General features: G+C 52.0%; 1 protein-coding gene across 1 annotated transcript; it reads right to left on the bottom strand.

The window, feature by feature from the left end:
* Positions 1-6,876: 6,876 nt before the first annotated feature.
* FZD2 (frizzled class receptor 2) lies at positions 6,877-9,166 on the bottom strand. The gene has a single exon (XM_055397625.2). The coding sequence runs from the start codon at positions 8,839-8,841 to the stop codon at positions 7,144-7,146; it is 1,698 nt and encodes a 565-aa protein (XP_055253600.1). The 5' UTR covers positions 8,842-9,166; the 3' UTR covers positions 6,877-7,143.
* Positions 9,167-10,820: the final 1,654 nt, after the last annotated feature.

Genomic DNA, 10,820 nt, shown 5'->3' with positions numbered 1-10,820 from the left:
CATGATAGTAGTTTTTTAATGTTGAGTTTTAAGCCAGTTTTTTTACTCTCCTCTTTCACCCTCTTCAAGAGGCTTTTTAGTTCCTTAGAATGGTATTATCTACATGTCTGAGGTTGTTGATATTTCTCCTGGCAATCTTGATTAGAGCTTGGGATTCATTCAGCCTGGCACCTCGAATGATGTACTCTGAATATAAGTTAAATGAGCAGGATGACAATATACAGCCTTGTTGTACTCTTTTCCCAATTTTGAACCAGTCCATTGTTCTATGTCTGGTTATAACTGTTGCTTCTTGACCTGCATACAGGTTTCTCAGGAGATAGGTAAGGTAGTCTAGTATTCCCAACACTTTAAGAATTTTCAACAGTTTGTTGCGATCCACAGTCAAAGACTTTAGTGTAGTTAATGAAGCAGATGTTTTTCTGGAATTCCCTTATTTTTTCTATGATTCAATGGATGTTGGAAATTACATCTCTGGTTCCTCTGCCTTTTCTAAATCCAGCTTGTACATCTGGAAGTTCTTGGTTCCCATACTGCTGAAGCCTAGCTTGAAAGATTTTGAGCATTACCTTGCTAATTACCTGTTTGATTTTTTTTAACCTGGGTTCAATTCTAAGTGATCCCACTTATGAGCTATTCCCTTGAGTTAGGAATCCTCTTCTTAGGAATCAATGAGTTAATACACTTCAAATACTTACAACAGTCCCAGACACATAGTAAGTATTTAATAAACTTAATTATTATTTCCACTTGTTTCAGTTAGAAGCTCAGATCCGAGGACTTCCCTGGTGGTCCATTGGTTAAGACTCTGTACTCCCAATGCAGAGGGCCAGGATTCAATCCCTGGTCAGGGATCCACGTGCCACAACTAAAGATCCTGAATGTCACAACTAAGACCCGGCGCAGCCAAATAAATAAATAAATAAATAAAAATGTTTTAGAAAGGGCTTCGCTGGTGGCTCAGTGGTAAAGAATCCACCTGCTAATGCAGTAGACACAAGTTCAATCCCTGCTCCGGGAAGATCCCACGTGCCTTGGAGCAACTAAGTCTGTGCACCACAACTGTTAAGCCTGTGCCCTAGAGCCCTGGGACTGCAAAACTGAGCCCACATTCAGCAGCTACTGAAGCCCATATGCCTAGAGTCCACGCTATGCAACAAATGAAGCCATCGCAATGAGAAGCCCAGCTCACTGCAACTACAGTGGCACCCCCACTCGCCATAACTAGAGAAAAATCCATGCAGCAACGAAGACCAAGCACAACCAAAAATAAATAAATAAATTTTTTTAAATATTAAAAAAAAAGGAACTCTGCCTACTCCCCACCCCACAGGACACGAAGCCCAGTACTCTTAATTGCCTACAAGCCACATCTCACACCAGAGTTCCTTGGGAGGCCTAGACCTGGAGGGAGAAGCTAATTGATTCTGGGACACATCCAGGGCCACCTGGAGCAGTGGCCAGGCATCCTCTCTCCCTCCTGTCCAGGATTCCTGCTGTCACCCCCACTCCCCAACCACCACTGCTGTGGTCACCTCAGGTACACGCCTTCCTGTCAGTCACATGCCAGGTAAGGCCAGAGATGAGAATTAAGAATCCTTCCTTCCTACATCCTTTTGCGGCCATCCCCAGCAACCGCAGAGCCTGGCACACTCCAGGCCAGTCAGAGGAAGGAGAGTAGGGAGACTGGAGCTCCCTAGGGGAGCCAAGGCTCCGGGCTGTACCCTCCCCTCCCACCAGGCTGAGGTTGGTGATTAGCCGGGTTAATTATATCCGAGCCATTTCCGATTGGCACAAGCCCACCCACCCACAGAGCCTACCCAGAGGCGTGCGGGCCTGGCCCAGGGTCAGGATGCTAGGGCGCCAGCTACCCTGGGAGGGGTCCTGACCCCTGCAATGGTCAGATGGAGGGTAGAGGTCCTCCCCTCTCCAGGACCTCCTTCTCTGCCCCTCACCCCAAGTCTCCTTCTCATTACTTCCTACCCCTATCCTCCTTTTGGCTCACCCCCACACAAACCCCACTCCCTCCCCTCCCTTCCTCTCTCCCCCCAAGGTCTGGAATGAAATCACGGGGCTCGGAGTTCCGCACAAGGCACCGACATAAACACTCTGATTGGGGCTAATTATAAGGGCCAGGTTGGGAGGCTGGAGTCTTCAGAAAACTTGGCTTTCAAACAAAGGGCCCAGGGCTCAGCCCCCAGCCCAGGCCGGCTCCTCTCCAGGCTAAAGAATAGGACGGTCCCAGGCCATAGGCAGTCCTCTCTAAACCCAATCAGTGGCCTGTGATCTTTTTCCACATTCCAGGTCCTATCTTGTCCTTTCTTGGTTGCTATCACTTTGGTCCTTCCTGGCCCTGAATCCCAGGGCCTTCCCAGGTGGCCTGGACCAGCCACAAGCCTACAGTGGAAGGCCAGGCAGCTGGGGAGGGGCTCTCAGGCTGTGAGACTGGGGACAGGGCTGAGCAGAGGGAAGGGGGGAGGCGCCGGGGAAGCCAGCTGTGACAGCCCTAACCCTAATTAGCCAGCTTCAAAGCCGGCCAGCGAGAGAGAGTCGAGAGAGCCGGTGTGAGTGTGTGCCCTGCTCACTCAGGCGGGTAAGACATTTCTGTCCTAATCAGAGAAGAGAGAGGGAGAAAACCGCTGCCCACCTCCACCCTGGGGATCCTCTAGCTCGTGAGCAGGCATCCCAAGTCAGGTAGAGCAAGTGGGAGCACAGGAAATCATTCTATTTTGTTAAAACTACTTATAACTGTAAGTCCAAAAGCCCTCAAGAGATGCATGTCCTTTGATCCAGTGATTCCATTTTTAGGGATTTATCCTAAGTATAGAAGATTGCTACAATTTATTGAGCTTCTACAATATGTTAGCTCTTTACATGCATCATCTGACCCAGTCTTCACCACGACCTTGCCAGACAGGTACTATCACCTTTTTAACAGATGAGGACTGAGTCTCAGAGGTTAGGAGACATCCACAAGGGCTCACAGCTGGCACTGTGTCGTGCCAACGCCTGTAACTCCCCACACGTCTGTCTCTCTCCTTTTCTCCCTCAACTACAAAAGTCTTACATGTTTATTACACTGTGCTTCATCTTGATACCTGCAGGAAAGACAGGATCTAGAGAACAATCTGGTTTGGGGGTGTTCCTGGTTTTGTAGGTCTGATGGTTTGCCCTCCAGAGCCCCCCTTTTCCATGGCAGAGGGAATTACAGATGGAAAGGGGGACACTGGGGTTTGAGAAAGTGAAGGCTGCCCCAGTGATAAAGACTGGATAATGTCTAAACTAAGGATTGAAAAATCAGCTTGGGGGCAAGATGGGGGAGGAGATATGCACAGATAGACAGACCATACACCCTCTATAGTTACACACAAAATTGTTTTCACCAAAGTCTGGCCATTTTTTCCCAGGAGAATGTCCAAAGATATTGCGGTTTTTCAGAGGAGTCAGTGACCCCGGAAGTTTAAGATTCATTTCAAGGTGAGGAGCCTATGTCTGGAGAAGGAAGGGACCTACTACAATGAGTAGTGAGATTACCAAAGGGACAATGCCTTGGAAATGGTAGGAACTTGGGCTCTGCTCCCCCAAGACATGTTCCCCAGGGCACCCTGGGACAGCATCTCCCCAATTCCGGAATCCAGCCCAGGTCTAGGATCCCAACACCCTCTTGGAGAGCTTTCTGGAATGATCTAAATTACAGATTCCACTGATCCTCAGTCTTTGGAGATGTTCAGAACTTTGTCTTGGAAAACCTTAAGTGTTCTTTTCAGGGCACTTTAAAGGACAAAGAATTTGTAGGGAAAGGAAGCATCTGTAGGAGGGGAGTCTGTGACGGGGTTGGGGGGGGGGCCTCATCAGTGAAGCAGGGGATCCTGGAGGACCAAGCACTGTTGCTGCTTTGTGGAAGAGAGTGTGGGAAGGAGGGCAGGTAGAAAGCCTGTGGTCTGACACCTGCCCAGGCCTGGGGGCCTCAGGTGAAGGGCTTTCTTACTTGGACCTTGATCCTCCACCAGACAAAGCCACCCTCTTCCAGAGGGAGGGACCAACCCACTCACAAGGGGTAAACAGTGTCCCACCTAAAGGGCGACCCAGAAATCTGCGAAAGCAGACCTGGGGCTCATGAGTTTATCTAGGTTTTCCCAGCTAAGGAGTGGAGACAGATTCTCTCTCCAGCGGCGGCAGTGAGCTCAAGTGGTTCACTTATGAGTCTCTGCTCCACGGCACTTTGTCCCCTAAATCCTGTACACCAGAAGTCCCCAAGCTTTGTGGCACCAGGGAACAGTTTTCATGGAAGACAAGTTTTCCATGGACCAGGGTGGGGTGGGGGATGGTTTGGGGATGATTTGAGCACAAGACATTTATGGTGCACTTTATTTCTATTATTATTCCAGCAGCTCCACCTCAAACCATCAGGGATTAGGTCCTGGAGGTTGGGGACCCCTGCTCTACACCCTCACTGTAAGAGTTGTTTCATTAGACCAAGGAGAGCAGCCAGAGAGAAAGTTCCCCACTTTCCGTAAGGTAGTTCAGTCTTCGGCTACCCGTCTGGAGAAGGGGAGGGCATCAAGAGAGGTATCCTTTCCTAGCAAGGCAATTATCTTATTATCTATCCTCACCCTAGCTGTAAAAGCTATTTTTCCAGTTATCTCAGGTTCTTTTCCCTGACTTTGAGGGAGGAGGGTTGAGAAGGATCTTTACCAAAATTCCCTCCCTCCTACCAGGCTCCGGAAAGAAAAAGGTAATTGTTGCTAGTCTACCATTCCCTCCTGCCCTCAGCATGAGGGCCCACTGACAAGTGTACCCAGGGTACAGGGGGCTGGGGGCTGGGAGGCAGAGGAGGCTCTTCACAAATCTTTAGCAAAGACCAGCACTCCTCTTCCCACTGGGCTCCAGCTCAGCCACTGGAAACCACCCTCCCCCCAACCCCCCTTTCGCAAGCTTTGGCCATTCTTTCCAGGAGAGGCGCTCACAATTTGTTTGTAATTTAACTCTTTCCTGCAGCCTTTGTGGGGTTCCTTTAGAATCTTGCAACAAATGGAGCTACAGGGTGGTGCCACCTCCCTGGCCTGCTTCTTTGATAGTGGAAGGTAGCTCCCCATTGGGACTTTACACATATCATCATTTGAGAAACGGCTAGTTTTAACCTATAGCATGGGCTACTGCTACAAATCATCTAGGGGAGGGTTATATATTTAGGGAAGGGGGGTTTGCTGAAATCCCCAGGCTTCATTCAATTCCAAACAAAGCCCCACATACGTGTTCAATTACCACCAAACATTTCCAGATCCCCTCCCCCAACATAAACTAACACACTCCAACACTTGGAACTAGGGGTTCTAACTTACTTTCTCTCTTGTCCCAAAGACTGCCAATAAAGGGTGTTAAGGCACCATTTTCCCTACCACCGTTTAGCTAAAAAAGCAAGATGGGCACTGGGAATCTCTTCTCCATCCTAGCCCCAACCAACCAGGTCAGGGGGAGATGGAAGGAGGAGGTGTGGTTTGGTTAAACTAATAAAATGTTACAACCCTGTTAAATACAATTAAAGGGCTAGATCTCTAGAAGATAATTAAATGCACTTTATTATGATGATTATTAGCTTTTAATTTGCACTATTATCAAGACACAGGAGATGGTGAAAAGTTGAGTTAAGGGGGCAAACTTGTTTCACCCCACCCCTTGGTCTTCAAATCAATCCATTGGAATTAAAATTCTAAAACACTTCAAATATTTGGTTGAGGGAAGTGATGTGTATTGGAAACTGCAATTCTCATACCAGCATGAATGATACTTTAAGAAAAGTCTTGACTTTTATTTGGGGGGTGTAGGGGGAAGACAGAAAACATCTGTTATAAACATTCTATCAATCTTGTGCTATAGAATGTCATGTAAACACTCAACCCCATCCCCACAGTCACAAAGCGCCTGCCCAGAGCCTGTGTCCAAAGCAAAGATACCCACTTCTCCCCTCCCCTCCCTTTTCTGGGCAAGTTTGAAAAGAAACCAGTCTTTTGTCAAAGAAAAACTAAAAATCCCACCAGCCCATCCATCCGTTCCCTCCCTCCAACCCAACCCATTTTATTGCTTTTTGAAAAAAAAAAACCAAAAACCCACACGGAACACACAAACCACCCCACAAATGGCTAACCTGGATGCCAGAGGAGATATTCAGTTGGGGGTGGGGAGCGGGGGAAGAGCAGGCGTGGAGCAGACAGCAGGGGAAAGGACAGAGATGCACGGATATCTCCAGACCTCTATATCTGAGAACTTGATGATGCGCCCCCTAAAAATGGAGGCAGTCAGGATCCATACTCAACGTAGTGGGGTGGGGATGGGAGTATGTTTCAAAACACACATCACAAAGCACTTTCTGCCCACTCCAAGAGCTCAGGGCAGCGAGTTGAAAAGAAGAAAAGTCAGAAGAGAAAGATCTTCCTGCCAGCTGGGGGGTGGGCCTGGGATAGGGGTGTGTGGAGGCCATTCCTCATTCGATCTCCGCCCTCTCCCCACCACCCCACCCGTCGGTTCGGGTTGGATTTTTTTTTTTTCCTCCACGTCTTCATCTCCGTTGGGAGGTTTCCAAAGACTGAGTGAAGGAGACAGCACAAGTGAGGAGAGAAAGGGGTAATGGGAAATCAAAACGAAACAAGACGAATCCAAGTCTTGTTCAAAACTATCCAACAGCTTCCATAGGCCCAGCGTCAGTGAGAAAGCTCACAAATTTGGCTTGAGAAGTTGAATGTGCCAACTCCTTGGAGCCAACACCTCTTCCAGCAGGCCCGGCCCTGTCAAACCAGGGATGGTGTTTGAAAGGACCCTGAAGAAAGGAGAAAACCCCTCAGTTCCCCCACCCCCTACTCCTCAGGCCTGGCGCCCCTCGCTGCTTCCCCCCTTCTTTTTTTTCTTTTAAATACAAAATATATAATTAAATTTACAAAGATTATTTACAGTTTTAATTACAAACCTGGTGGGGCTGTTGGGCAGAGTTTTCTTTAAAAAGCGACCTAAAAAAGAAATGGTTTCGATTGTTCTTTATTTAAAAAAATAAAATAAGGAGTCTGTAGGAGCCCCCGCCCCACCCCCTCCCCGCGGGCGGTGAGCGCGCGGTGCGGGTCCTGCCGGGGACGCGGCGCAGAAGAGCCGGGCTCACACGGTGGTCTCGCCGTGCCGGCTGTTGGTGAGACGGGTGTAGAACTTCCTCCACGAGTGCAGCGTCTTGCCGGACCAGATCCAGAAGCCCGACGTGATGCCCACGATGAGCGTCATGAGGTATTTGATCATGTAGACGGTGAAGTCGGGAGACATGCGCGGCGTGTAGTGCGCCGGGCACGGGATGGCCAGGCTCTTGCAGTGCTGGCTCACCCACGAGCGCTCCCAGTGCTCTCGGAAGGCCTGCTCGTAGAAGTAGCAGGCGATGACGATGGTGGCGGGCACCGTATAGAGCACCGAGAAGACGCCGATGCGCACCATCAGCCGCTCCAGCTTCTCCGTCTTGGTACCGTCGTGTTTCATGATGGTACGGATGCGGAAGAGCGACACGAAGCCGGCCAGGAGGAAGGACGTGCCTATGAACAGGTACACGAAGAGCGGCGCCAGCACGAAGCCCCGCAATGGGTCCAGGCTATTGAGGCCCACGAAGCACACGCCGCTCAGCAGGTCGCCGTCAATCTGGCCCATTGCCAGGATCGTGATGGTCTTGACGGCGGGCACGGCCCACGCAGCCAGGTGAAAGTACTGCGAGTTGGCCTCGATGGCCTCGTGGCCCCACTTCATGCCGGCCGCCAGGAACCAGGTGAGCGACAAGATGACCCACCAGATGGAACTGGCCATGCTGAAGAAGTAGAGCATCATGAAGAGGATGGTGCAGCCCTCCTTCTTAGTGCCCTGCACCACCGTGCGGTAGCCGTCCTCAGAGAAGCGCTCGTTACACACCACGCGCTCCTGGAGCACGAAGCCCGCGATGTAGGCCACCGACACCATAGTGTAGCAGCCGGACAGAAAGATGATGGGCCGCTCGGGGTAGCGGAAGCGCTGCATGTCCACCAGGTACGTGGTGACAGTGAAGAAGGTGGAGGCGCAGCACAGCACGGACCAGGTGAGGATCCAAAGGCGCGCAAAGCGCGTCTCCTCCTGTGAGAAGAACATGGAGCCATCCGGCCGCGCCGGCTCGCACGGAGCCGCGCAGTCGCGCTCGCCCAGGAACTTGTAGCTGAGATAGGACGGCACCTTGAGGACGCGCGGACAGTGGAACGGGTGCTCCAGCGTGGCATAGCGCGGGGGCGAGCCGCCGCCACCTGGGCCGCCCGGAGTGCCCCCCGCACCCGGCTGCAGGCCCGGCGGCGGCGCGGTAGTGAGAAGCGCGGGCGCGCCGTCCTCCGAGTGGTTCTGGCCCACGCAGATCTGCTCCGCGCCGTGGCGGGGGAAGTGCTCGCAGCGCAGGCGCTCCGGCCACTGGAAACCGAACTTGTTCATGAGCGCCTCGCAGCCCTGGCGCGCGCGCTCGCAGATGGAGCGGCACGGCGGGATGGCCTGCTCCAGCACGGTGCACACGGGCGCGTACATCGAGCACAAGAAAAAGCGCAGTTCGGGCGAGCACTGCACCTTTACCAACGGGTAGAACTGGTGCACCTCCAGTCCGGCGTCCTCTTGGTTCGTGTGGCCCAGAAGGTTGGGCATGATGGTCTGGTTGTAGGCGATGTCCGTGCACAACGGGATGGAGATGGGCTGGCAGAAGCCGTGGTCCGGGATGGATATGCCCTTCTCTCCGTGGAATTGGGCCGGCCCGGCGGCGGGCAGCAGCAGCAGTGGCAGCAACAGGCGGGGCAGGGCGCTGCGGGGCCGCATGCTGGCCGCCGCCCCCCACTCGGCTCCCGGGCGCCCCCCCGCCCCCGCCCCCAGCCCGGAGACCGCGCGCCTTCCCCGCCGCCTCCTCGCCGCGGCCGCCGCCTCCCGCGCCTCTTTGCAAACTTCGCTCGCGGCTGCCGAGTTAGGGAGGCCGGGCGGGGGAGGGGGGCGGCGCGCCTGCCCGCTAGCTCGCCGAGGTCGGACTGAGCCGCCGGAGACACCGCGCGCGGCTTGCCCTCTCTCCTCCTCTTCCTCCTCCTCTCGCCTCTCCCCTCCCTTCTCCGCCCAGCGACTCCTTTGTGCCTTCCTCCAGCCCTCACCTCAGCCTCTCCGATCCCAATTAGTCGGTTTCAAGGGGGCCCCCGCCGGCGGCCCCGCCCTCTCCTCGGCCCCCCAAAAAAGGGATCCTTGAAACCGCCCCGTCGAGCTCTAAGCACCATCCCAAAATGTTCTCTCGGCCAATGAGATTTAAACCCAAGGACCAGCCCCGAGGGCTGGATTGGTCAACCACAACATAATGAGATCAGAAACCAGATGCCAACAAAACTTTCCCCCCCTCCTTTTGCTTTTTAAAGAGACAAGCTATTATTATATTAAGGGCTTTTTGCCCAACACGGGATTTCTCTGGAGTCTCGGCGGCGAGATTCGGAGACACACGTTCCTCAGAACTGCGGAGGCCCGCGTCACTCAGCCCTGGATCACTCTTCTTCCCCGGGCCACGGAGCTCTAGGGGTAGAGCCTCTTTAAATCCGTGCCTCCGCGCCTGCTCCTCGAACCCCACTTATTTCAGCCCAATTTTTCAGAACAAGTTAAAAAAAAAAAACCTCGAATTTGAAAAAAAAATTGTTTAAGGGAGAGAATTTTTTAAATTAAGCTAACAGTTTACAAAGACGCTTCTCTCAGCCCATTTTCATGGCATCCAGACAAAAGTTTCACGTCGCCCTGTATGTAGACCTCTAGGAGTTTGCCTCGCTCCTCCCTCTACGTGCACCCTTAAATAACCCTCTGAAAAATGAGAGCTTGTCTCTTTAAGAGGCTCTTAAAGGGGCCTGGACTCCGGGGCGTAATTGCCCCGTAGCGAGCACAAAGGAGCCCATTATGGTTCTTTGTGTTCGGTGGCACCTCAAAGTGAGAAAACTCAGGAACTCTGAGGCCCTGAGCTGGAGGGTTGGGGCGGGGGTGGGAGGGGGTGAGATGAAGGAGAATGGCCTAGAGCTGCGGCTTCTCCCTCCCCTTTCTTCCGAGGCAAATCTTAATTATGCAAAGTAAAGTTTAGTTGCCATAACGAGGAGGTCTTAATCGGAGGTTAATGGTGGGGGGTGGGGGATGACGAGCAGTTTTCAGGGAAGAGATGGCTCTTTTAGGCCGTTTGGGGGAATTTTCCTCCTCTCTCTCCAACTCTGCCTCCGCCTCCTAAAAGCTTCCAGATATGGTCTCCTGGGAGAGAGGGGAGTTTTACCCAAATCTTAAGTGATTCCACACCAGAAAGGGGTGGTGTGTGTGGCGAGGAAGGAGGCTGGGGGTTGTGGTGGATGAACTGCCCCCTCTACACACACACACACTTCTCTCACCTGACTGAGGGGTGGAAGGCAGTGGCCAACAGGGTTCCGGTTGGTTTAGAAAGGTTTTCTTCTTTTTTCTTCATTCTTGGATTTTAAGTTTGGTGGGGAGGGAGTTCTGGGGAGGAGAGGGGGAATTTGCATGTAAATCTGCTGGGCCTGGTGTTGGATGATGGATCAATTATTTCTATTGTCTCTCAGTTAGAAGTGGGGGGGGCACTTAGAAAAGAAACTTGAGTTTAGAAAACCTCCTTCTCTTCTCTATATGGTCCAAATCCTCCCAGCCTGGCGAGCTGTTTCCTAATTCAATCTAAAAAAGGTTTTAAAAACAGAACCAAAAAAACAAGCAACAACAGAAAGAAACCTAAAAGGAAAAAAAAAAAGAGAATAGGAAGAAGGAAAGAAAATTCTCAGTCACAG

The sequence above is a fragment of the Moschus berezovskii genome, chromosome 20, assembly GCF_049115385.1.
Source record: "Moschus berezovskii isolate FMDL1 chromosome 20, NW_MosBer_1.0, whole genome shotgun sequence".
Classification (NCBI taxonomy): Eukaryota; Metazoa; Chordata; class Mammalia; order Artiodactyla; family Moschidae; genus Moschus; species Moschus berezovskii.
This window is presented reverse-complemented; position numbering and strand designations above follow the sequence as displayed.

Bases quoted from the DNA above. Each gene is read 5' to 3' on its own strand.
- FZD2 (XM_055397625.2), bottom strand. From the start codon at position 8,841: ATGCGGCCCCGCAGCGCCCTGCCCCGCCTGTTGCTGCCACTGCTGCTG.